At 47.0% G+C, this 27882-nt stretch overlaps 2 protein-coding genes across 2 annotated transcripts in view; both read left to right on the top strand.

Annotated features, from left to right (window-relative positions):
• LOC311222696 (rho guanine nucleotide exchange factor 28-like) overlaps window positions 1-11867 on the top strand; it is a gene marked incomplete at its 5' end in the record, with an annotated part of 166148 nt that extends 154281 nt beyond the window's left edge. Inside the window, 7 exon segments of the mRNA XM_084307303.1 lie at window positions 5231-5364; window positions 5749-5796; window positions 6260-6364; window positions 6469-6633; window positions 8386-8637; window positions 9286-9670; window positions 10489-11867. Of these exon segments, the coding sequence (XP_084163429.1) occupies window positions 5231-5364; window positions 5749-5796; window positions 6260-6364; window positions 6469-6633; window positions 8386-8637; window positions 9286-9670; window positions 10489-10679 (1280 nt within the window). The 3' untranslated portion in view covers window positions 10680-11867.
• Window positions 11868-12570: 703 nt separating this feature from the next.
• osmr (oncostatin M receptor) overlaps window positions 12571-27882 on the top strand; it is a gene marked incomplete at both ends in the record, with an annotated part of 70208 nt that continues 54896 nt past the window's right edge. Inside the window, 4 exons of the mRNA XM_084307291.1 lie at window positions 12571-12606; window positions 14846-15014; window positions 22069-22284; window positions 27361-27456. Coding sequence (XP_084163417.1) covers window positions 12571-12606; window positions 14846-15014; window positions 22069-22284; window positions 27361-27456 — 517 coding nt within the window. The remainder of the gene's footprint in view (window positions 12607-14845; window positions 15015-22068; window positions 22285-27360; window positions 27457-27882) is intronic.

Below are 27882 nucleotides of genomic sequence, written 5' to 3'. Positions count from 1 at the left end.
TCAGCTGCTGGGTCCTCTGCGACGTGTTTTTGCAGTGCAAACGTAGCACAGCATGGGCTGCATGTGGTTCCGAAAGGGAGGACTTCCCATTGATAGATGGCTGGTTGCTCATCCCCAATCCTCTCTCTCCATAGGAACCGCAGCAGGGGCTTGTCCTCCTCCACTAGTCTCACCTGCAGGAACATCCCTTTGATGTCGCCGCTGATGGCCACCTTGTCCTGGCGGAAACGTAGTAACACGTCTAGTAGGGAGGGGCCGAGTGTTGGGCCGGGCAAGAGCTCTTTATTCAGATTTTGTGATCCGATCTGGTAGCTGCAGTTGAACACAATACGATCCTTGCCGTTGTGGTGGACTTTGTGGTGCGGCACGTACCATGATTCGGTCGTCTGATCGGCCTCTTTAATGTCAATTTTCTTTATGTGTCCCGCTGTGATTAGCTTGTTAATCTCAGCGCGGTACACAGTCTCTTGAGCGGGGTCTCTGGCTAGGCGCCGCTCTGTGTTCAATAGATACCGCTCCGTCGCTTCTTTTGGGGCGTGGAAGGTGGGCATACCCTCTCGCCTCAGGAGTGGAGTTGCGTATCTCATCACTCCGTTGACTTTGACTCTCTTTGTCCCTTGCTCGAGGAGTGCTATGGCGTAAATGTCTTCCTTGGAGCGAATGTCTTTCTTTTCGTTCTTAAAGGGCATTGTCTCTAGTGTCCATAGCCTCTCGACATGCTGTAGGAGGGTGGTGTCTTCTTCTGTCACTCTGGAGTGGAGGCAGCTAGTGGCTGCTGTTCGGTTAAGAGACTTAGCGAGGGGGCCTTGTAATGTCCATCCTAGGCGGGTCTCGACTGCTGCAGGACAGCCTCTGGGCCCTGTGTGGACCCGGTCTATCGGGACTATGAGGTCTGCATGGTCGGAGCCTATCAGCAGGGTCGGGGTGGCACCGTCTATGAGCGGGATAGGTAGTTGACGCAGGTGCACATATTTATCCATCAGCTTGGCGATGGGGTAGGTATACTGCGACAGGCCTATTTCTTGGCTGGTGAAAGCATTAGTAATCCTATACCGTCTCTCTGGCTGCCCGCTTGCTGCGATAGTGAAGGAGACATTCTCGCCCTTTATCGTCTTTAGATCTCTTCTTATTGTCCGAATCGTCATCTGGTTTTCGCTCCCCCGCAGCCCCAGCTGGGCCGCAGCGGATGCGAGGAGAAGGGTCTTCTCTGACCCGTCGTCAAGGACGGCGTAAGTGTCCATGACCTTGTCTTGGTAACTCAGTGTTACGCGGACCACCTTTAAGAGCACTCGGGCGCCCCCGCTGCAGGCGGGGTCAATGTACATAACACTTGCCTTTGTGCTGCTTGAGGGTGCAGGCTTTCTTCTGTTACTGTCGTGTAGGACATCTAGGTGGGCTCCGTCACACCGACTACACCTCTTCTTTAAGCGGCACTCGGCTGCCATGTGACTGCGCGCACATCGGTAACAGCGTCGGTTGGACTTTATCCATTGACCCACTTCATCGGCGGTCATCTTCTTGAATGTGTCACATTGTGACAACCAGTGTTCTTTCTCGCAGTACGGGCACACCATCTTCCACTTCTCTTTCATCGAGGGGGTACTGTGGTTCTTGCTGCTCGGTACTGGTTCTGATTGGTGCATGACGGTCACCAATCTTCGGCCATCGTTTGCTCTCCTAGGTCCCTCTCTGGAGCTTGGGGTGCTCCGCATGAACGTATCCAACCGTAGGCTGTTGACTTCTCTCGCTAGGAAGTCGGCTAGGTCTAGGAGGGATGGCTCGGGACCGTTAGGATCACGGTGGTCTCTTTGCCGCCTGAAGCGCTCTTGTCGGGCGGGCGGAAGCTTCTCTAAAATTCTCTCGACATTAGAGTTTGCGTACAGTTCGTGCATACCCTTTTCTCTTTGCGCCCCCAGCATCCCTACCAGGGATTGTACCTTGATAGACAGGTCATCTAGTGAGCGATTGTCTGTGGCTGGGGGTAGGCGGTCGATATGCCTTATCTCTTGTATTACGTAATCCCATAATGCGTCCATATCTTTGGTCGAGTGCTGCTAGAGCCGCTGTGTATGGGGTAGTAGAGGTGGCATAGGCCAGCGCTATATTGTGCGCTCGGGGCACCTTGAGGTGCTTCAGTAGGATAGCATACTTGTACGGTTAGTCTGCTACGTCGGACATCATTGTCTCTAAGCACATTCGTAGCTCGGTGTACTGTGCTCTGTTCTCGTGGGTGAAGTCCGGAAACGTCGGTGTGCCAATGTATGATGCCATGGATGGCTGGCACATCGGTGAGCGTTGGAAGAGAGGCCTCCTAGGCGAGTCTCCTCTTACGCCTCTTGGTGGGCTGGTGCCTGCTGGGTACCATGGCCTGCGTATCCAGGTGCTATTCCTCTGGGCTGGTCGTGCGTCAAGCTCACCCGTGAATTGAGTCGGGGGTCTGTAGCGCAGAGCCGCGGGGGTAGAGCCTGGGCTGTACTGGACCTCCTGGTCCTGTGGAGTTCTGTGCTGCTGTCGGGCTTGACTCTCCTCCTCTCCCTCTTCTTCTTGCTCTGGCAGGTCCTCTAGATCCTGTAGTCGTCTATTTAGCCTCTCCGCGGTGTAGACCGTTTCTTCCTTGTAGCTGGTCCTCGCGTGGACCGGTCGGGGAAGGAGTTCGGAGGGGGGTATAGGCTCTCTCTGGTGGTCTGGCTCAGGGTCGTTTGATCGGGTAGGGGAGGGTGCCCTTGACCCGTGTCTTGACGAGGCCCTGGAACCCCGTGCGGAGGGAGGGGGTGTCGCCCTGGTGATCAGCTGCTCCATTATCTGCGCTTGTAATCGGTCGCGCTCGGCTTCGCGCTTGGTGAGAGCGATGTCGCGCTCTGCTTCTCTTTGGGCACCGGCAGCGGCGCGCTGGGCTTCGGCGGCGGCGCGCTCTGCTTCGGCGGCGGCGCGCTCTGCTTCGGCCCGGTCTCTTACCATATTCTCTTCCGCTTGAAGGCGTCTAATCTCTAGACGTATACGATCTTCGTCGCTCCGTTGCTGCGCTTGAATGCGTTCTCTTTCCATGGAAGAATGTTCGCGCTCGCTAAGCATCTGTGCTTGGAGTCGATCGCGCTCTGTAGAGGCTGCTAGGCTGGCGAGGAATGCCTGTGCCAGCATCTTGTCCGCCCCGCTGGGGGAAGACGCTGGTTGAGGTGATCCGCTCCCGGCAGTACTCGTTGGAGATCTGCTCTCCTGTGGCGAGTCTTGGAGATCCATCTCCTGGGTGCTCTCCTCTTCTTGTAGCGGGTAGAGTTCCATCCCTGGAGCGCTGTCTTTATCCTGGAGCTCTCCGGGGACTACTTCTTCGGTCTTGGCGGGGGGTAAAGTCGTGTCAGGTCCCTCCTGGTCCCTACCGTGAGCTTGGTCAGTTACATTAGAACCCACTAGGGCCTCTATTGGCGGGGTAACCTGGGCGATAGGGTCGGACATAATTTTACTATCTACTTTTTCCGCGTTTACCGTCTGTAGAAGGCTAGGTAGTATATTGGCAACGTAATCCTCTAAGTACTGAGGTGTCTGCCGTCTACGCTGCGGGCGATCTACTTTAGGAGAACCGTTTTGTGGAGTGTTCATCATGGGCCATGTCAATATTAATACCACTATATTAATATTACACTAGTTACCCTCCGGCTCGAAGGACCAATTGTAACTGAGGGGTACAATTCCCTGACTGTATTGATAAGTATGGTATCATTAAACCACTACCGCTTTATGTACTTTAATTACTGGCCATACAGTACACGATATATGAATATGATGAACACTTCCCACAATGAAATCGGTTCCAGTCAAAGGTATTAATCAAGTATTTAATGGAGCAAAAGGTACATAGGATACTTTACATTATTCTTTGAATGCACTTGTAAGGCAAAGGAGTATGCGTAGGCAAATCAATAACGAATGTCCATTCTCTGGTTACGCAGGAGGTAATTATACAACCTGAATCTTAGGGAATTATATCTATGGTACACTGGCAATATAGCGGGAGATACTGGCAGGGGGTTCCCACTGGTTGTAAGCCAGCAGGGGGGGTAGAAGATCTGTCGGTAGTAGGACGTCTGGTCAACGATGACTAGGGAGACTTCAGGTACAGAAGCCGGTGCAGTAGCCTCTTGATCCACAGACAAATACAGCTTGGTTCTCTTGTAGACTGTAGCTCCACAGGGAAGAAAGCTAGTCAACCTCAGGCTCTCTGAGCGCCGACTCGACTTGACTCCTCTCGGGGTAAATCCAACACGTGCAGGCGTCGGCGATTATCCGCTCCATAAATCACAGGACCAAAGCAAATATATTCCAGCCGCAAAGGGCTATGTAGTCGTCGGGTAGATTAATCCAGTGTACATGTCCATACGGTTCTCGCCTAGGTCTCCTCGGGTGAAAGCGCCATGCGGTCGGCCCAGCCTGGATAAGAACTCTAGCTAATACGAGAAAGCGTTGGAGATGCTGGTCACTGTAGAATTCTAACCGCACGATACACTATACACAAATAGACTATTAAAGACTCAATAGAAATATGTCGCACTCGACAGTATAGCGCCAAACTCTGACAATTCAGTTATTAATTCGCACGCGGTCTCGATGCTCTATTCTGGGGCCAAACAGGCCATACTTCACCGCACGTTGTATCGTGGGTGAGGCTTCAACTTATCGGTAACATACTAAATGGACGAAGGGTACGGAGGTAAGGGGCTAAGGGGCTTCTACATTCACCTGCGCCGTATTTATACGCACGGTGAACAAAACTAGTTCCACTCTCATTTCTGTCGCGTATCCCTGGGCAAGGCCGGGCATGTCCAGACACATCTTGACGGTGACTTTGAACCTGGCTCCGGAGGCCGGTCCCTGGCGCCGGTGGACCGCTGTCCAATAGGAGAATGAACTATTATGGTCTGGGCTAAAGGGATATTCCGTGTATATGTACAAGGAATATACAGGGGATATCAAACGATATACAAATACTATGCAATATATATCAATAAATAAATATATATATTCGGTTTAATCTGATCCTTTGTAACAATTTGCACTCTGGTTGGATGCCAAACATATTTTCGTTGTACTGTACATGTGCTGTATAATGACAATGAATTTGAATTGAATCTATTTTGCGAGTTATCCGCATCCTCATACATAAAATAAGTCCACTTGATACATGGGGTGGAATCTGTGAAGTCAACCTTTTTTTGTTGTCTCTTCCTTGTTACTGTAGCAGACTATCTGAGCACGCTCAGTGTGAGCTCTAGCTCCTTGGTGTCTGACAGTGAGTGGGTGGGCTCAGAGGGGCTCTTGTGGCCAGCTGTTGCAGAGCTGAGACCAGGAGAGACCAACGGCTCACAGGCAAAGGTAGGACTACAGCTACTTCCTTATACATGGTTGCCAGGGTTGGGAAGGTTACTTTTAAAATGTATTCCGTTACAGATACCTGACTTCCTCTATACAATTGTAATTAGTAACGTAAGCGATTGTAATGTGACCTGATGGATGATGGGTGTCACTTAAATGTACAGAGTTGTAGGTAAGACAGACTATTTATTCCAATTTACAGATTGGCATTTGAATAACAATATTGACATCATGTGCAGTCATGATTAACATTATTTCAAGTAGTATGTAATGATGTTTGTGTTCTTAATCTCACCATCAGAATGCCTTTGACTCTTTTCAAATATGATTCTGAGTAATCCAAGAAGTAATCACTAGTGTTTCTGCATCGTCCACCTCTTGTAGGTGGCAGAGAGTGTTCAAAGTCTGACTCAGCTTCTCTACAGTCTGCAGGTGAGAAACCACATGTTCATATTCCCAATATCTGTACTCATGCCTAGGACTGAACGTTTTCAATACCGATACCTTGCATTCGATGCCGATACAACAACGATACTTTTTCTATACTTATACTTATACTTATTCATACCTAATTCACACCTGTTTTTTAAGGCCATATATGTTTCTATAAACGACTTCAAGTCATATGTTTCTTATATTATATACTATTATATAAAGAGCTTTGTGTCTTTGTTTTCCGATACCCTGCCCAACAGACGAATTAATGATTATAAATGTTTGGTTGATTTTTCCAACTCTTTCACTACATGACTGCAGCCAACATGCAGCGTTTTATTTGCTTTATGACAGTGGCCGTTATGCTTGAAAAAAGTCCAATATAAACATGGCTGTCCCAAAGAGGTGATACAGGCAACAGCACTAATAGTGAAGAGTTGTCTCCCTCTGGTGTCTGCAGGCTGCAGTTACACTTCAGGACAGCTGCTACGAGGTCCAGAAGCTCCTCCTCCTGGAAGGAGAACGTCCACAGCCCCGCCCCTCCATCTGTCTCCACGGCAACCTGGTATACACACGCTACATGATGAATATAGAACCACTTTATTGCTCAACATAGCCCTACATTATCGGCATGTCCTCGTATTGAATGAATTACCCTTTTTGGTCCAGGAGCAGGAGAAGCAACGGAGCCTCGACAGGAGGAGAGAGGAGGTGGAGAGGAGGAGTTTGGAGAAGAAGAGGGAGGAGGTGGAGGGCGTCCAGAAGCTCCATGCTAAGCTGAAACAAGAGCAGCAGCGCTGGGACAGGGAGTGTCAGGCCAGGGAGAAACAACAGGTCAGCTGCCTGGACATGTGAAGCACTTTTAACAGTCATGTAAGGAGAGCGTGATGATAGTGATGGGACAGTAGAGAAAGAATGAACCTTTCTCAAATCCCACCCTCTTTTCTTGATCCTCCAATCACAACCGTTGCTTCGATCACAACCGATAGACCACCGCAGCACATGTGACGCGGCAGTGCAGTGGTCTATCCCATAGATATATATATCTATGGTCTATCCCCCAAGCAACAGCCGAGGATCAAGAAAAGATGGCGGGGTTTACACTCTCTACACCTGTACATATGTATATACTGAACACTGTGTCTACGTACGTGACTTCTATTTTTTTTACTTCTATTTTTACATGCTATACTATTTTATTTCATACTTATCTTTTGTCTATAGCACAGTCTCTGGAGCTTAACAGAAAGAAGCATTTTGTATAAACGTATTCTGTACTTCTGTATGACAACTATTAAAGAAACTTGAAACTTGTACATCACAGCCTCAGACACACCTGTGCCAAAGAGGGCAAACATTTGTACCAAATAGGGACATCCACCACAACCAAATGAGTTTGAAAGAAAATGCGTCTATAATGTTGAATTGGGTGTGACTGTGTACAGAGTATCACTAATAACAAAAATAAATTAAGCTTATCTGAACGTTTATGAGTTATGCATTGATGTAGTTATCAGAAAAGTAAATGGACTATCTTTTCTGCGTAAGGAAACCATACCTTTATGGCTGCGTTCATCGTCGTTTCCATGGACACAGTGAATAAACAAGGCTGCACAGACGCCGTGAAATTAAATCATTTAACTTTTTTCAAAAATAAATTGGTTCTTATTCATAAAAGAGATCAAAAATAGTTTCGATGGTAAAATACGCTTAGGCAACGGAATTTCGAGTCGATCAATGTGAATCTCTGTTCAAGCAGGAGGGGGAGCCCCAAAAAAAAGAAAAAAAAGGAAGACGTGTATCAACACCAAGCCATTCCAGTTCAGACACAGACGATACTGCCACCTGGTGATAGTCGATCGGCATTGCAATTCAAACATATACAAACGACCCAGGGACGGCTAGAATGATCCGGATGATGATTTAGAACGGGGATCAGAAGAAAAAGATCAAAGGCTCAAAACCCGAGAAATCTCGGGTCTGGCGCTCAACTTCTGGCGAGTTAACCCGGGATATCTCGGGTCTGGTGCCCAATGTGTTAATAGACGGCAAAGCATTTCTGTTTACAAGCAAGCTGCAAGGCTTTCATATTGGCTTCTGGTAAAAAAAAAATTTGGTGGTAGTTTTGTCAAAAATAATTACCAAACATTTTGATCATGGAATGCTCAAGGGACCCCATTATGGTACCAGGTGGGACCCCATTATGGTACCAGGTGGGACCCCATTATGGTACCAGGTGGGACCCCATTGTGGTACCAGGTGGGACCCCATTATGGTACCAGGTGGGGTCCCAAGTCCCAACACCAAGGCTGGGAAACCCTGCTCTTAAAGGGACACCGACATTGGATACAGACCACTAGCTGTTGGCCAAAAACACTTCTCCTGGAGTTTTAAGCGAGGCTAGTGGTCTGTATCCACTTCCATTAATTTGTGCTAAGCTAGTCTAGCTCGCAGCCGGATAGCTTTCCACTGAACGCACAGAGAGGACTCTTCTCGTCCGACTCCGGAGAAGACGGTAGCGCAGGCACAACTTCTCATAATAATGTTGCCGCGTTCCTTTAACGTCCTGTGCTCCTCCCCTCCCAGGGCGAGCAGGAGAGTCTGCTGGAGCAGCGCGAGCGACGGTGCCTCCTGGAGGCGGAGAGGCTGCGCTGCGAGCGCGAGGAGCTGGAGGCCCAGCTCCTGGAGTATCAGCAGAACCTGGACCGCCTGCGGGAGGGCCAGAGGAGCGTGGAGAGGGAGAAGGGGAAGATAGAGGCCCAGCAGAGGCTGCTCCAGGGCTGGAGGCACAGCCGGCAGAGCAGCCTCCCTGTTATGATACCACTAGACGGGTACCAGGTAGGAGCTTTTGTCCGCCTCAGTCCTCAAATCAAACACACCCTTTACTCTGTGTTAGGTCAGTTGTTGCTCTGTTACTCTGTGAAATTCCAGACTCAAATTATTTCCCACAATGTCGTTTGGATGTCATTTATTTTGGTGTTCATTTGACATACTACATCTAGTACTACTACTGCAGTGCAATACTATAACACTGTGTACAATACATACATCTGATTAGCATTATTATCATTTAGCATTATCATTTATAATCCATATTCCAGTGCTCTTATGAAGGGGACGCTTGTGTCATTGTTCGTGTGAGTATCAATGAAACTAGTTAGAATGTCTTTGTGTACAAAAGGGATATAAAACACCAGTCAGCAGTCCTGAATAATATACAATATTTTTCAGACTGCTACAGTTAGATGCCAAACTTCTCTTTGTTGCACTGTACTTGCTGTATAATGACAATACATCTAATAAGAATCTAATCTAATCTAATCTATTATCTTGGTAAACTACAGTTTTAGTTTTTTCCCAAGGTGTTCAGTATCTGCCCTGGCACTGTGGAAACGTCAAGGTGTTTCTCTGCTTCCAGTATGGAAGGTGGAAACACTCTCCCTCACCTTAATCTTCTCATTCACCTCCCTCCTTTCATCTACCCAGACGTCCAGCCATAGTCGTTCAGGCAGCCTAGATGGTAACGGCTCAGTGTTCGAGAACGAGGCAGCTCTACTCCGCTCCCTTCAGCAGAATCACCTCCATCATCACCACCACCACAACAACAACCAGCACCAAAGTCTCCATTCTGGGCAGATGAAGAACCAGGACGACCCCCACCACAGCCCCAGCCCCAGCCACACCCCAAGCCTTGGCCTCAGCCCCAGCCTCTACAACAGCCTTAACACCCTCCTCAGCCAGGCACACGGCAAACCACCCCAGGATGGTTTACCGTACCCACAATATAGCAACAGCTGTTCCCGGCCAATCAACGCCCCCATCCACCCCTTCAGCAGTGGGATGACCCCGCGGCACCCAAGGATCAACAACAGTAAGTCTGCTTCCTATGAAGACGTACAGAACGCTCAGGCAGCACACTGAACACAGATATATTTTCTGTAGTATTGGACATTAGGCATGTAATGATTCTCCAGATCTGCGATTTGATTCAACTTAATACATTTTAAGGTCATAATTGCAATATTTTGCTCAGTTTTGATGGTATTTCGTTTTCCAGTGCAAATTACAATATGATACAGCATTTATTTGTATTGAATTGGAATACTTATCGTCATGGTGCTGTCATTGGTTTAAAATGGTCTATTTTCTTTGACATTTTAATACTTTAATACTGCAAGATTATAAATTAATATTTGAGTATGTATATATTGTTTTAATATATGTATAACTATATTCTTATTTGTGTATGTGTGTACAGTATGTACGTTTATATAAATAAATAAATAAATAAATAAATAAATAAATAGACTGTAGTATTGGACATGTTTTAATAAAATTATAATAATTATATATATATATAATTATTATTATTTTATTTTTAAAATGTTGTATGCATTTTACTGTACTGTATTGTATTTCTATTCATGACCCCAGGAAGGCTAGAGGCACACCTAGGTGCTTCTAATGGGGATCCTTAAATAAACATAAACATAAACATGGACGACTGTATGGTAATCCATACCTTTGCATAGCTCCATGACAGTAAACCTTCATATTGGGTATACCTCCCAGCTGTAGCATAATCCTCCGGGTTGTATCTGCTGTAGTGTGACTTGTTGTTCTGTCACCTGCAACTCGACCATGTTGTTCCTTTCGTTCACTGTCCTTCTCTGGCTTTGGTTCTGGCAGACTTCAGCCCTCCCTTGGACAGGTACTCCATGGGGTCGTGGAGGTCAGGAATCCCGGGCGATGTCAGGTTGTACGAGGAGGACTACCCCCCTTCTCCGTCCCTCATCCCCCTCCTCACCCCGCAGGCCTACCTCTCCCTGGAGGGACAGCACGGAGAGGACGGGGGAGAGGACAACATCGTGTATCTCTGAGGACTTGAGTGAACGATACAAGCTGCTGCCCTACTTAGAATTGGAAACGTTGGATCGTGTGTGTGTGTGTCAGATGTCTCCTGAGTTGTGCAGGAATATGATTTGTGTGGGTGTTTGTGCGTGTGTGTGTGTGTGTGGGTGTTTGTGCGTGTGTGTTAGGGGGTTGAGTTCAATTCAATCAATGCAGGAAGAGGGATTTCTTAAAATGTCAAATATTTAAAAACCTTTTGTGAGGAGAAGATTGTCAAATCCAACCTATTGAGAAATAATACAATTGTTTTTACATTTTGAATTGATTGAAATAAAAAAAATGACAGTTGAGCACAACCCTGGTGTGTGTGTGCGTGTGCATACAGTATGTGTGTAATTTTTTTTGTACCTTATATGTTTTTTAGTTTTTTCACAAAAATGTGATCAGATTAGGGAGGTGTTGAAGGAAGGAAGTGACTATTTGAAGACAGAATGTGCCTTTGTTGATTTGTGCAGCCGTTCATTACACCCCTTGACTGACAAATCAAACCATTGTGCCTTTGTATAAAGAAAACGCTTCTAGTAAATCATATTTGTGCTCTCCGTGTCAAAATATGTTGCACTTGATTGACCACAATGTTAGGGTTTGAAGTGCCGGGAAGCCAGAGAAACATTCGCCTTTGTTTCAGTGTCAAACTAGTTTCACATTTTGTTTTCTTTGTGAGCACTTACTGTAAGGTGGAGAAATACTATGTGAGAAACAATGACTCCATCCACTCCTCTGTCCAGTCTCAATAGTTGTACAGCTCATTTGAAACGTGGAGGACGTTCAGCGACATTTTGGAAGAGATGGAGAGAGAGAGACGGACATTATTGTGTTAATATTAAATGTGTGTTTGGTTTTATGGAAGGGCTACCCATGTACTCTATCTGGATGAGGGATTCTCATCATTTGTGTATATTTGTGTTTTTGTTCACTAAAGTGCCAAATATCTTTAATCTACTATCTGAGAAGTCATTCCTGTAAAGATGAGATATATATAGCATTCAGTTTCTTTTTATTTCTGATGAGTTTGTTTATTTATTGTGTATAAATCGCTTCATGCACTGTTAACAATGATTTATTTTTTGTGTGATGAATATTTCCCCTGTGTAATAATCCTCTATAATCAGAACTGTGCCAAGTGCCATATTAATTATACAGTACTGTATTACATATAAAATATGTTGTTACAAAACAATTGTGTTAAAAGTATATATTTTTTTACTGTATTTTGTATTCTCCAGCTGCCGGTTGATGTCGGGCGCAAACCTTGTATCTCCAATTTAGCAAATGTTCATGTTTTTAACTTTAATCAAAAACGTACATGGTCCTCTATGACGGTTCCATGACCCTGTGGTCCATTTACTGTAATCCATTCAAAATCCAGTGTATAACTTGATAAATACATGGATGTCAATCTGAAGATGAGGTTTTTTTTTGGGGGGGTGATACAAGGTTTTTACCTGACAGCGCACTTACTACCCCTTCTTACAGCAACAACATCCTGGTGTTTCACCCTCCCTTCCTGATGATAATAACTGATATTATATTATTACTCAATACCCTGTGTGGCCTGAGTCATCAGACCTCCAGTTCAGTTAGACTACATCTCTACTTGCATTTCAACTGTCCTTCAGTTTTACTGCCGTTGCTGAAAGGTGTAGGATGATGACCTCCAGGAGAGACTCGTCCTTTCACCCACTTTTACTGCTTCTAACTTTGTCTGGGGATCACATTAGTTGCTTCATAGAAGCTGGTGAGTTGGGTTTTTACTTTAAATCCACCTTGTATTATTTTAAGTTTCACTAACTTTTATTTTATAATAGATAGGGGTCTGTACATAATATACCTGCATAACTCACAGGTGGGCTGATGACAATGGGAGGGGATGAAAAGCAAGGGGGCAAGGGTGGGGTATGACAGATATGATTATCTTGATATTCAATATGTGTTTGGTTTTAAGGAAGGGCTACACATGAGTATGTCCATCAAAAGTTTTCTGAAGTTTTACGTTTTTTACATTTCCATTTAATACCATAGTATTAAGGATGTCACTATTCAGCCAGGGATATGTGTGTGTGTGTGTATTTTGGTGCGGCAGGTCACACCAAATATTGAAGTCTTTGGGTTCTTTAATTCTAACCAATTTCTAGGTTTCTCACACATCTTTCAGCTCATCTAGTGGTGGCTTGTGTGTTTGTGTTCACCGTGCAGAGCGGAGACTGCCTACACCGAGCCTCAGTCCTTTGCGAGCTATCAATGAAAAGCAAAGCCTCGAAGTGAGATGGTTGGTGAACTGCAGTGGTTTGCCAGGAGAAGGTGACAGGTTTGAGATCCAGGTGGGACGCACTGCAAATTTCTCCATCGTTTACAACGTAAGTAGCCTACAGTCAGATCTGGCAACCTGGGCCAATCCGTACTGTTTGGAGACTAAATATTTTGTTGTTTACATCCTACATTTGGATCATTAATATGTCAAAACGTGTTTGGATCGATTCCATTGTTACCTTACTGTAAATTGTATTTACCCTAATAAATGAGGTAGAGTATATAAATGGCTAAATAAAGGGCGGTCAGGTGGCGTAACGGAGATTGCGTTCGTCACCAAACCCCGGAGCGGCTAGATTCGCCTGTTCGAATCCAGCTCACAGCTCCGGGGTTGTCACCAGCTTGGCTGGCCGTTCACACTAATACAATTGGCAGTATTAGAGGGTGGGAGAAGCTGGCGGGGTGGGTCCGGGTCGTTGTAAACAGCGACTCCTACAGTTCGGTCGGGGCGCCTGCTAAGCGCGGATAGGACTTGAGTGGGATAGTGTGATCCTTCCACACGCTACGCCCTCTCAAATGAGAATCCGCGCTGCCAAGTGAAAAAAAGCGGTTGATTGGCTGGACGTGTGTCGGAGGAAGCACGTGATAGCCTCCACTCTCCCAGACCGACTGTGGGGGGTAAGTGCGCAGCGACCAGGAAGGGGTTTGGGAATTGGCATAACGACTAACATTGGGATGGGAGAAAATCGGAGGAAAATGGAGGGGGAAAAAGATCAATAAATGGCTAAATAAAAACAAGTATTGTGTGAAGGAACAGGCTGTACAGGAGGGTCTTTTTATTCGTATTTAATTTAATACAAGGGTTATTATGTATTTATTTTTTGAATATCTTGCACAATCTATATTGTTTATGTGTAACATGGTACCGCGAGGCACAGTCACGATGGACTTCAGATGTTGTGAAGTGACTGGGGTGAGTAGTGGTACTATGGGTTAAACTCACTCTCACCCTTAAAAGACACATAGACACGTTACAAAGCAGTGAATTCACCTCTTGGTATAGTGGTCTGTGCTGTCGACCTGTGGTGCGGCAGACCACGGGTTCGAAAATCCCTCGGGGCATCGAAGTTTAAGGTGACGATATGACAACCGTTACATATCGCTGCTGGCGGGACAAAACCTCATAACTCATTTTTTTTTTTTTTTTTATATAAATCAACTCTGTAGATCATCCTCCATATGTGTGTGTGGGTTTTACAAAGTTTAAACAATGGGAAAGCATTAAACCGATCATCTGTCTAAACCTCCTAACTCTATTCACCCTCAAATCTGTGTTCGTTTTTTTTCATCTGCTGAAAAGTTGGGTTTTTGGAGTTATGAGGTTTTGTCCCGCCAATGTATGAAAAATAATAAATAAATACAAAAATTATAAATTAATATCAAATCACCACACCATTGATCTTTGTTGCATGTCACCCCCCTTCTCTCTCTCTCTCTCCCTCCTCACTGTACTAACAAAATATGAAAACACATCAAAATCATTACTGCTTATAACAGTAAATGCTGCATTTATATATCGCTTTTATCCAAATCGCTTTACAACTTTTGTTCCTCACATTCACCCGTTCACACACCGATGGCGGAGGCGACCATGCAAGGTGCCAACCTGCCCACCCGGAGCAATTAGGGGTTAAGTGTCTTGCTCAAGGACACTTCGACACGCTGCCTGGGAGGAGCGGGAATCGATTCGGGAACCTTCCGACTACCAGACGACCACTCTACCTCCTGAGCCACTGTCGCCCCGTATACTATTACATCAATAAATCATTAACGTGTCTGTCTTATACGTGTCTTTAATTTCACATTATTTCCCTATTTGTCATAGAGTACTGTGAGTGCACATCCTCTGAGTGAAGATGGTCTGTACACGTGGAGATGGACTTCTACTTTGCCTCTAGAATGTGCCGACCACTCAGTTAGAATACGACGCTTGTACAACCACTCCGTCCCAAGCGCATGGAGCGAGTGGATGACCAACTATGGTAAGGAGCAGGGTCAGAAGGGATGCTTTAAAAAAAATTATACACTTTTTCTCCTTATTTTTCTATTTTTCTCCCATCCCAATTTCGTATCGCCAATTCTCCCCTTCCCTGTCTTGAACGTTGCTAGACTATGCCTCCCACTGGTCGGCTGTAGTGAGGATAGAAGCATTGCATCACGTGTCCCCTCCGGTACACGAGGAGGCAGCCTGTCGCATCTTTTCACCAGACAGCGCGGACTCTCAGTGGCGAGGAGTAACGCGTGGGAGGCTCACGCTGCCCCCGATACTTCCTGTCTCTGCTGTACAGGCGTCACCCAACCGACCTGTAGGAGTCGCTGTCCACAACGTCCAATCCCCACCCATCGACTTTCCACCCCGCTACCTCTGCCAATTGAGATAGTATGACGACTGGCCCAAGCCGCAGGCAATGCCGACTCGGGGAGTCGAGACCGGAGTCTCTTGCATTGGTGATGAGCGCAATCTCTGCTACGCCACCCAGCCGCCTAGAAGGGATGCTTTTCAAATGTAGGTTATTCTACTGATGACCTGGTTACAATTGCAATTAGCGATGTAATCGAGTAGATTGTTCCAACGCATTGACGTAACCTGATTACCTTAGATTACTTGGCTACAGAATAAAGGAGAGTAAAATGGAGTATGAATAATATTATCAACAATCATGATTGACATTATTTCAAGCATTGTACAATGACGTCGGTGTCCTTAATCTCGTTATCAGAATTACATTCACCCCTTTCAAACATGCTTCAAGTAATCCAAAAAGTAATCAGTTTTTTAAAAAGTATGTGTAATCTGATTACTGTCTTTCTCGGTAACTGTAACTGATTCGTTTTGGGTAAATTAATCACTGTAATCCAGTTACATATAATCCTTTACAACCGAACCCTGCAAGTCACCTCTGCGACTTGGTATCTGTAATAGTCAATGTACTGTATGAGTAAGATGCAAAGTGCATACTGAGACGAGAGCCGTTTCAGTTATTAGGTCATGACATTAGGTTACCATGAGCTGCTACATTATGAAAGAGAGAGGGGCCCCCATCGTTTCTCTGTTCCCCTTTACATCAGTGCTGCACTACCAAAACCACTGCACTTCTGTTCCCCCCCTGTGGTCCTACTGGTATGCTAATATTCAATAGTTCACCATAATCGGTAATAACTTGAGTATTATTAAGGTTTAAATGAATCATCCATTCAGCTAGCAAAGGCAGTTCCTCTGGTCATCAGCGACTGTTTTGTCCTTTAACCCTTTCACTACCACACTACAGAAGGTTATATTTCGTATTTGCATCGCGTCCCGCTCTGAGCCTTACGAGATACTCCTATCTCCTGTGATACCTAATGTATCTCCCACGAATAAAAAACACATGCACCCCACCTGTATGGGGCCCCGCCCCTTATGGTGGCACCGCCCATATAACCATGACTCTGGTCATGAAACACCCTTCCTCTATTTTCGTCCCAGCGTATTGGATGCGTGCACCATACGAGCTAGCGGAATGAAAAGATTAAGGAAGATTAATAATGTTGGAAGCTTACCGGAGGTTGCTGGCCCCTGGCATCTTCGACGCATGTTTTCGGCGACACGATGGGCCTGTGTTGATGTTCCTCGTTTGATGACTGCACATCGAGGTTCAGCTGTACAAGGCTGGCTGTCGGGCCAGCTTGTACTCAGGTAGGCCCTGTGTCTTCAGGCATGGGTATTAGTGTTAGTAATGCTGGTTTGTTTTGTTAACACAACCATGTTGTGTGTTGGCGCTGGGGGCAGGATGGTTTGGTGAACGTTCTCTGCAGGGAACGGTTTCCAAGCTGTCTTGGGCGTGCTGCTAAAACATCTAAAGCTATGCTACATGCTATCGCTACTGCCGCATGCTATCACTACTGCTAATTGCTATGCTGTTTTAATGTCTCCGCCGTGAGATGTTGTCACTCTCCCGCCTCTTGCCCGGTTCATCAATGAAGGTCAGTCGGTAGCTGTTGTGGGGTTTTTGAGTTCTATTTACCTTTTTCGGGTGAATGGGTTGACAACGGGGTAGGTCGTGGCTAGGTTCCTAGCCAGGTATTTTACCTTGTGTTCCGGCGGGGTTTGTTGAACGGTGTTCCCATCTGGGTTGGCGTCGGGTAGTGGGGCTATGGGTCCAGCCGACATGATAAACATGTTGCGTGTCTGTGCACAGGCAATTGTTGTCTTGGGTCCCACATTGCCTGGCGTTAGGCTGCAGTAGTATAAGGGCAGGGCCGCCTGGGAGAAATGTGAGGCCCTGTGCGTTTTTAGACGCGAGGCCCCCCATCTCCTGGGGCGGCCCTGTGTAGGGGGCTATTGTTTCGTTTTGTCACTCTGCTATGAGAAGGTCTGTCTTGCTACAGCTTTCTCTCCTCTCAAACCATTCATACTGACGGTCAATCGGTATACTGGGGGAGTAGTGCGGGGGGGGGCTTTGTTTACCTTTTTTGGTAAATGGGCTAAACTAGGGCTGGTGTTCTGTTGTGAATATTTTGAATGAAGACGGGTCTGGTCCGTCTCCCCTTAACTTTGTGTGTATGGGTTTGCTCATTCTACAGTTTTTGTGGTTTAGCTCTTTTATTCATTTAACCTTTTCATGGTGCACACCACAGTGGTGGGTGCTGTTTGCAATCACCACTGGTGCTCCATGTTAACGTCAGTCCTTTGTTTTTGATATATTGAAACAATGCCCCGCCCGGCCGACACCTTGGGTGGGTCGGCCTGGCGAGTGGCTGGTGGGCTGTTAAGGCTTGTACCGCCACGGTATGGAATTGGCAACGATTAGAACTGTGTTCGAATTGGTGTTTTTTCTATTAAAAAAAATGGTGTCTGGTGGAGGGGCCTTGAGGGCCAGCCGACGTCGACACATCGCGCGAGGTTGTTGACGTTATTAGCTTTGACCCAGCCGCAAGCTATAACCGATCAGGGTTCCCCTCTCCGCAGGGGATTTTGGTCTTCTGCTGGAGCGCGGGCGGTATTGTCCTAGGCCCTACACCGCCTCACACCGCGCAGCCAGAAGAAGAGAGAGCACGGCCTCGTCAGCGGCGATGACGGGGCCCTCGACAGGCGGCCATGTTTTTCCCCCGCCAGAGGTATCCTGGGCGTTGATTCGACAGGTGTCCACAAGGCCGACAGCCTTGGCGGCCGAGGGATCGGCCATGTAGGATGGGTTCGGCTTGAACAAACAAGCCGTCACCGTCCTGCCGCGAGCAGCCCGCTCTCCGATCACTCCCTTCCCCAACACCAGCGGAAGAAGTGGGCTCTGATTGTTTCCTTTGGCTGCGGGCCGCGTGCCTTCGTTGATGCGCGGGCGGCCCCCCCTTTTCGCTTCTCATGGGGACAGGGGCTGACACCCAGTTGATGGCTGAGCCTGGGTCTGTCCGTGAGAATGTTGTGCTGTCAAGCGGCTCCCACACCTTGAACTGTGTTGGTTGAGCCTGGTGTTACGTCTGTCAACTTAAGTGTTGTCAGCAGGGGGGCTCGAAACCTTTTGAGGCACACAGTGCGGGCTTCCCCGGCCTCGCCTTCGCCAGGCCAGGTATCATGTTGGTGCCTCCCACTCCTGAAATATTGGCAAGTGGTCGCAGCTCACATGGTTTGGGGTGGTAGTAATATCACTGCAGGGCTACGGTGTGTAGGAACCCATGGGGGCCTTACACCTTGCATGTCCGGCTGCAGAACAACTCCTTCAGCATGTTCTGGAGGGGTGTTCAGTGGGGGGGCTTTTTTGATCGGAAGCCCCCCGTATCAGACAGGCCCTTTCTGTCGGGGTTCCCCCTTGGGTGCGATTGCCTCGTGGGTGGTGTCAGGGTCAGGTGTTCCGACACGGAACGCGCTCCTCGCACGGTTCCAGGGTTGTCTTCGCACAGCGGGGGGGACCGGGCCAACTATCTACAGTTCCTGGCAGACCTGCGCCACGTGACGGCGGGTGCGTTGGGAGTGTCGTCACATATGACTACGGCAGTACCATATGTCGAGGTAGATGGAGAGAATGGTGAGGCGGGGACTTGTGTTTACACAACCCCACCCGTTTTCAGGTTTGGTACAGACCCTGTTGTCGGGGTCTCCAGCAGGGACAGCTCTGGTCGACGAGATCCAATCTCTGTGGACGAAGCAAGCCATCGTCGTGGCGTTCTCCTCCCGGTGTTCTCTGCCCGAGAAGTCGGGAGGGAGGGGTGTAAGACCCAGGCTGGACCTGTCCCATGGGAAGGTTCAGCATTTTTTGGATCGTCTCCTACCTGTTGAACACTGTCAGGTGGGGGTCTGGTTCTCCTCCATAGACCTGTAGGATGCGTATGCGCATCCCCGATCTTCCATCCTAGGGCTTACCTACGCTTCCTTTGCAGGGTTAGCGTATGAGTACCAGAGGCTGCCGTTCGGTTTTCTCTGGCTCCCCGCATCTTCACCAAGTGCGTGGAGGCCGCACTGGGGCCTCTGCGTCATCCGGGGTTACGGAGTGTTCTGCCCTGATGACGTTCTGGTCCTTCGCGGTCAAGGTGGATCGTCAGGTCTCGTACCAGGCAGGTCTCTACCAGCCTGGGGTTGCTGTAGACTGGATGTAGAGTATTCCTCTTCCCAGTCAACGGTTGGAGGGCTATGGGCATCCATCTCAGAGCGTGTTGTCAACACGCTCGGGAGGTTCCGTCCTAGGACGGTTACGGCGCTGTCTCACGTTGCGTTTTCACCGACGCCTCCCTCGCTGGTGATGCGTCGGGCCAACGCAGTAGGGGGCAGCTGGCAAACCATGCTGCCCGGTCTGCGCTACGTTCAATGTGTTGGTGTTGAAAGCGGTCCTTCTGGTCCACAAATGGTGTTGATCAGGACGGACGATACGACGTCAGTGTCGTGTATCGACAGACAGGGAGGAGTACGCTCCCCCTGTCTGCACCAGGCGGCGGGCGGCTGGCTATGGGCGTCCTCCATCTGCGCGGCCTAAGGGCTCCCCACATCCCCGGCAGGGAGAATGTGGGTGCAGGTGTACTGTCGCGGGGCGGCCCTCATCCTGACGGGTGAGGATTGCGTCTGGACATGGCCAGGCAGGTCTGGGACCGATGCCGTGCCGCCAGGGATTCTTCCCCATACATCTGTTAGGTCAGTTGTTGGGACGGGTACGTTGAGGGGCGCAGGTTCTTGATCCTGATGGTGTTACCATCTGGAATGCGCATGCTCCCTCCACTGTCGCGCTTACGCGGGCAGATGACGTATGTTCCAAGTGTGGTGTAAGGCGGGGGGCCGGGACTCAGTCTCCTGCCCCCTGGATGCTGTCCTTAGTTACCTCCAGTCTCTCCTTGATAGACTGTCGGCTTCGACGGTGAGGGTATATGCAGCAGCTATATCCTCCTATCATGAGGGGTTTGAGGGGATGTCTTGTTCAGCCACCCTCTTGTGAAGCGTTTCCTGCTTGGCGCTCGACGCGTTAAGCCGGTGCAACGCTCCTTGGCTCCGACTTGGGATCTTCAATTGGTCCTCGGTCGGTTGTCCTTGGCCCCGTTTGAGCCGCTCGAGCAGGCGCCGTTGGGACAGCTGTCCTTCAGGACCGCGTTCCTTCTGGCTGTCACTTCCGCTAAACGCGTAGGTGAGCTCTGTGCTCTCTCGGTACGTCCAGAGTGCCTATCTTTTCGGACCGTTTGCGGTGTCACTCTGCGACCTAATCCTGCTTTCGTGCCTAAGAATATCCGGAGTTCCTTCCGCTCCCGGGATATTGTGGTTCAGGCGTTTCGTCCTCCTCCTCACACTAGTGAGTTAGATGCGGGCCTTCACCTGTCATGTCCAGTCCGTGCTTGGGGATTTACCTCAGCCGTACTCAGGATTTCAGGGTTACCGACCAGCTTTTTGTCTGTTACGGTGGGGCTCGTGCTGGTAAGGCACTGTCGGAGCAGCGCCTGTCCCATTGGTTGTGCGAGGGTGTTACCCTCTGCTACACGTTGGCTGGGCAGGATCCCCCTGGGGGCGTCAGGGCGCACTCCACTCGTGGGGAGTGGCTGCCTCTGCCGCTCTCCTGGGTGGGGCCTCCGTGGAGGCCATCTGTGCTGCAGCTTCATGGTCCTCCCCGGGCTCCTTTGTAAGGTTTTCCTCATGGACATGACCGGGGGTTCTGTCTCCCAGGCGGTTCTGGGGTCTGTGGCCTTTCCTGCTTCCCGTCCTTTGGTCGGGTAGCAGGGGTATATGGGTATGGGCCGCAGTGTGTTGAGTCACACGTGGTTCCGCCTGTACGGTGTGTTCAAGGGGTTCTAGTTCCCTCTTGTTCGCATTCAGGTGGAGTTGACTGCGCCCCCCCTTCGTTAGGAAGGATGGGGTGACAGGGCTCCCCGCACCCCTTGATGTGGGCTTACGGGTCCTCAGGGGGTACATCTGTCGGGTCTCGCGCCCGCTCTTCCCCATTATCTCGTAAGGCTCAGAGCGGGACGCGATGCAAATACGAAATATAACGATAGGTTATGTAGATAACCTAGTTATATTAGTATTGGCTAAGCGTCCCGCTCTGCACGCCCTGAGTTCCCTCTTGAGGGATCTTTTCCTGGGACGGGTTTTGGCGAGGAAGGGTGTTTCATGACCAGAGTCATGGTTATATGGGCGGTGCCACCATAAGGGGCGGGGCCCCATACAGGTGGGGTGCATGTGTTTTTTATTCGTGGGAGATACATTAGGTATCACAGGAGATAGGAGTATCTCGTAAGGCTCAGAGCGGGACGCTTAGCCAATACTAATATAACTAGGTTATCTACATAACCTATCGTTAACCTTTCACTACCACACTACAGGCGGTTAACCGTCTGTAACCACACTACAGACAGTTGTGAAAGGGTTAACCTTCTGTAGTGTGGTTGTGAAAGGGTTAACCCTTTGTCGTGTGGCAGTGAAAGGGCCTTCTGTATTGTTGCAGTGAAAGGGTTAACCCTTTGGTAGTGTGGTAGTGAAAGGGTTAATAAACAAGCAGCGTAATAACATAGAACATAGATTATGTGTCCTTCTACAGGATGTTCCCTCTGCTGGCAAGATTGTAAACTATAGATCTGCTCCTCCCTCCTCCCTCCCCCCTGTAGGAGTCCAGGAGTTAGAGGACACCAAGTGGAACAAAATCCAGTTGTTTCCCTATGAGAAGGTTCTCATGGAGGGATCCACTGCCATGCTCTGCTGCATCCCTCCTAGAGGAACTCACATCACTAGCATGACCTTTGATAAGAAACCCTACCCGCTCATCAGCCTTGGAAACAGAGTCAAAGCCATCACTGTGGACAGCCTGGTCGTCCCGGACAGAGGCATCCAAAAAACCTTGCTCTATTGTACTGATTCCACAAACAGAGCTGAACACTGCTTTAATTATGTTAGATGTGAGTTGTTGTTTATATATATATAAAATATACACACACACACATTATAGGTTGGTGTGTGTGTGTGTGGTCTCATATTGTGGAAAAGGTTAGTGAATTGATTAATCTAGTGATCTAGGCACAACATCTTTCAACAGCTTTTCCCCCAGTAACTCTCATTAGTTACATCAATATTGTGCTGTCAGAACAGTCCTAAATGTGTAGCTTAAGTATTTAATGAGACATGTAATGTAATTTTTTCACCAATATAATCTGCTTTAAACCAGGAAATGCGAACGTGAAACCGTGAAATGCATATTATAAGCTGATGAATCTAGTGATCCATACAGAGAAGCAATTATCTTTTCCATCAAATATCTTAGTTACAATTACATTGTATGAACTAAGCAGGTGAAATGTTTGCAGGTCAAGTATTTAAAGAATGCTATTGCCTATTACTGGGCAATTCGGGTGCAGAGAAGAACAACTAAGCTTTGTTTGGAAACATGAGTCATCTGGACTCTGTGAGTCACCAGTGCATTGAGCGGTCTGTTGCACGTTCCTGTTCAATGTGAGGACCAATATATGGCAAAACGAATGCAGGAAAAAAAAATTCTGTTCATTTAAATGTGATTATGAAGATCTGACCAGCTCCTCCTACCTACACCTACACAGGCACGGGTGTGTTATGTACTGGAAAGACGGCGAGGTACAGCACGGCAAGCTTACCCCATACTGTGTGCTTCAGTGGGAATGCGCCATTAGAGTTAGGTTGAGATTAAACAATCACTTTAAACAAAATGTCACTTTAAAAAATAGAAAGTCACTTTAAAGGAAGGAGGTACTGTATAGTATAGTTTAGATACATTAAGTTAAAGAGTTAAAATAGTAAATTGTATATTGTACAGTAGTGTATTAGGAACCAGTTTCTCAGGAACTTAGCATGTCTTTTTTACCATGCATATCTTGTGTCTTACCCATTTAATTTTTTTCTATGCCGATTTTTATTATTGTATTTTGCACAATCAATGCGGGCATGACCACCCGCATTTCACTGTATGCCCTGGTATGTATGTGACAAATAAACCTCTTGATTCTTGATTCTAAGGATCAAGTTAAAGCATGTAGTGATGAGGGTTACTGTTAGGATAAGGGGCTAGGGGAATAATGTTGTCAATAGTCCTCACAGGTATTGTGTGCGTGTGTGCGCGCGAGTGTGTGTGTGTGTGTGTGTGTGTGTGTGTGTGTGTGTGTGTGTGTGTGTGTGTATGTGTGTGTGTGTGTGTGTTTTTAGTTCCACCCCAGAGGCCCAGGAACCTGGCATGTCAGACATCAGACTTGAAAACTGTCACTTGCAGCTGGGATCCGGGCAAAAGAACTGTCCTGACTAATGACAAGAAAATGCGGACATATACCCTCCTCATAATGTTAGTATAACCACATACACGTTGCATGGGAAACCAAACACCTACTGGTCAGCCCCCCCCACCCCCCCCCCCCCCCCCCGGTCAAGGGAGATACTAGGCTTATAAGGCTTCAGAGAGGTGATCAAGGGAGATATTAGGCTTATAAGGCTTCAGAGAGGTGGTCAAGGGAGATATTAGGCTTATAAGGCTTCAGAGAGGTGGTCAAGGGAGATATTAGGCTTATAAGGCTTCAGACAGGTAGTCAAGGGAGATATTAGGCTTATAAGGCTTCAGACAGGTGGTCAAGGGAGATATTAGGCTTATAAGGCTTCAGACAGGTGGTCAAGGGAGATATTAGGCTTATAAGCCTTCAGACAGGTGGTTAATTGATTGATTGAAAACTTAATTAACAGATTGCAGAATGGGTACAGTACAGCTCAATACACACAATTGTTAAGGGGATGCAGACCAGAGAAAGACTTTCGTCTTGTTTACATCAGGGTCCCCCATTTTCAATTCATAATGAGTCAAGGAAGATATTAGGTTTACTGATTATGATGAAGAACTAGACCAATTAAATTAGGTGATAACACTAGAAAGCAATTACAATGCATTACAATGTAATTACCATGTTATCACATAGTTTACATTATATAACAGTAGTTTACATTGTATAAAACATAAAAACAAACCCACTATCCGGCTATCGTCAGGCACAGATGGGTTGGATAGGTGTGTGGTGCTATCCCAGTATTCTTTACAAATGAACACCAAGGGCGGCTGGGTGGCGCAGCGGACTAAGCGCTTGTCAAAAAACGCAAGAGACACTGGTATCGAATCCGGCTGTCAGCGTTGCCTGCGGCTTGGCCGGCCGTCATACTGGCTCGATTGGCAGAGTCAGCGGGAGGGAAGCCGGTGGGTGGGTCCGGGTCGTTGTAGCAACTCCTACAGTTTGGTCGGGGCGCCTGCACAGCGAGGGAAGGATTCTGGAGGGAGGTAGTGTGACCTTCCACACGTTAATAATAATAATAATAATAATAATGGATTCAATTTGTACCGCGCTCTACATTCGTGAGAATCTCAGAGTGCTACAGGAGCTACGTTACACTCCCCCAGTGAGAGTCCGCACTGCCAGGTGAAAAGAAGTGGTGGGCTGGCTACACATGTGTCGGAGGAAGCATGTGATAGTCTCCGCCTCCCAGACCGATCGTAGGGGGTAGAGTGCGCAACGACCAGGAAGGGGATTAGGAATTGGCATAACATTGGGAGGGGAGGAAAAACGGAAAAAAAGGAGGGAAAAAAAAGAGAATTAAAAAAATAATAACAATGAACACCAAGCTAAACTGAGCTCAGCATCAGGCACGTGCACACATATAGCCCAAGGGGTGCTCGAGCACCTGCCCTTTTGTGCCTCATAAAAAAGTGCCCTTTAAATTATTTTACATTTTTTTTATCATTGCACATAGACTGCCCTTCCAACTGAGAAATGTCAGGATAGTCCTCCAAAATATTAGGTAAAGAGAGAGAGATGCCCCGTATTCCATTGCAGTTTGCACGGCCTCCTCAGCGTGCCTCTCCGAAAAATCAATGACAGAAAAAAAGGAATAGGCTGAAGCACATTTTTGCCTATCCTTTACAAATTCTTAAAAAACGAAATATATTTTAAATTAATATAAGAAAGAAAAACTTATATGCTTCAAGATATAATTTTTTTTAAAGAAAAAAACAAATGTTTGATGTTTTACTCAAAACTGTACTCCTGAATTATTTTATCCTTTAACACAATCTGCGCCGGAAACGAGTTAACTCGTTATTGCCCACCATGCGTTCAGCGCCAGAAACGAGTTAACTTGTTTTTGGGATCGTTATTTCATTTATTCCTATATCTATTCATAATTCATAGCTGCAGCCTCTGGTATACCCTTCAGACCCTGTCTGAGCTGGCAGACGGTCAACACGCCCTCTACTGCCTTACGGAGCTATTGCATCTCATTAAAATGGGCTGGTATGTTTTAGGAGCCGATCTGAGCCGGGCAGGCGGGTTTAAATACTCAGGCGAGCCAGTTCTATACAACGATGGCATCGAACAGTCATTGTGAAACGGCCTGTAGTGTGGTATGGACCTCCATGAGCAGTATTTGGAATTGCGATCAGATATTTGGATTATTTCTTCAGATACAAGGTAAGAACACTATATATAAATTTGATCGTTGATCTGACATTTATTTCTACCGTGATCACAGCTATCTGTGTGGACCGTGTTGTGCTTATTACCGTTGACTGCGTGGGGGGGGGGGGGGGGGGGGGGGGGGGGAGTGCCCGCTACGACGGTAATTTCATGTATGCACGACGAGATATAATAATGATAATCTAGCGTTGATTTCAGATGATTAGATAATCAGCCGAAAAATTACAACGTGACGACTGGATTACAGTAAATGCCTTTTTCTTGTCTTTTCCTGGAATTACTGAAAAGCACCATACTCTATTCAAAACGGTATAAACGGAAATGTACGGATGAAAAAACAATCTGTCTTGGGGCATGTTGACTGGAAGCAACTCACTGAGACTCGACAGCGTTATTAGACCCATAAAACATAATATAAGATATATTTTAAGCACTCGCAAATGTCGCTGTCTAAAACTATATCCATTGAATAAAGACCTGGCGATAAAGGGGGATCAGCGCCCCCTGCTGCTGGCGGTCAATGTGTTAAGGCTTTTTTAAATCTCCCCTGAGAAGTACACAACTTCAACCGTCACTAAGGCTATTCCATAATTTAACTCCAAAAATTGAAACACATCTGGCTTTTACATTAGTTCTTACCTTTTTACATGTTTTAAGAATTACACAACCCTCTTAAATGATACTTTCCTTCTCTTGGTTGAAACTTTCCTTCTCTTGGTTGAAAGAGACATTGAATACAAACTGGTAGGCTTTTACTCTTAGCACGAAAAATTATTTCCAATGTTTTTATGTACACCATATCTAGACATTTATATGTGTAGGACTTTATGAATAATGGATTTGTCGATTCAAGGTAACTAGCTTTGTTTATTATTCTAATAGCTCTTTTCTGTAGTTTAATAATAGGATCTATATTTGTTTATAAACATTCCCCCAACTAACCTTAATGTCATGCACTTGTCCTAATATACTAACCTACACTGTAGCACTCAACACTTTGATGAACATTGTTGCTCTCTCTCTCCTCTCTCTCTCTCTCTCTCTCTCTCTCTCTCTCTCTCTCTCTCTCTCTCTCTCTCTCTCTCTCTCTCTCTTCTCTCTCTCTCTCTCTCTCTCTCTCTCTCTCTCTCTCTCTCTCTCTCTCTCTCTCTCTCTCTCTCTCTCTCTCTCTCTCTCTCTCTCTCTCTCTCTCTCTCTCTCTCTCTCTCTCTCTCTCTCTCTCTCTCTCTCTCTCTCTCTCTCTCTCTCTCTCTCTCTCTCTCTCTCTCTCTCTCTCTCTCTCTCTCTCTCTCTCTCTCTCTCTCTCTCTCTCTCTCTCTCTCTCTCTCTCTCTCTCTCTCTCTCTCTCTCTCTCTCTGCTCTGAAAATCCAGAAACTCTGACCAGTCTCTAACCAGAGTGTGTACGTCCAAGTCGTCCTGTGATTTTCCAGCCATCCCTGGCCTGGAAGAGTACCGTGTCTCTATGGTGGTGCGGAACCAGCTGGGAGAGGAGACAGACAACTGCAGTTTCAACATCTCTGACAGAGGCAAGAGGGTGTAACACACATATTATAATTATATACTGCAGCTAAACAGTGTTCATGGTGCTCTGGCATTCGGCCAAAAGCATATTTCCCACTTTCAGTTCATATATTTCCAAAGCACAGTTATCTCTGATGAGGAATGAAGCAATCCATTAACCATTGAAGAAAATTACCTTTCATCTGCACCATTTACTGAGATTGTTGCTGATTTACTGTATGTTGTCTTTATGTTACAGTAACTGCACTGTCGTATGAGGATATTATAGGCTACGTCTAATGAAGTCTGTGAATGTCATACATGTGTCTATTATGCTGAGGAAAGGAGAACTCCTGCACACTTGCATACTTGCACAAATTTCATGAACTTACAATGTTTCACTCCTTAGACCTTCATAAGTGTCTACCTGATGAAGTCCTGAGGACCGATGT

This window comes from Notolepis coatsorum (genome assembly GCF_963971535.1).
Source record: "Notolepis coatsorum genome assembly, chromosome: 1".
In the NCBI taxonomy this organism is placed as follows: domain Eukaryota; kingdom Metazoa; phylum Chordata; class Actinopteri; order Aulopiformes; family Paralepididae; genus Notolepis; species Notolepis coatsorum.
Note: the sequence above shows the minus strand (reverse complement) of the source record. Positions and strands in the feature narration are given on the sequence as shown.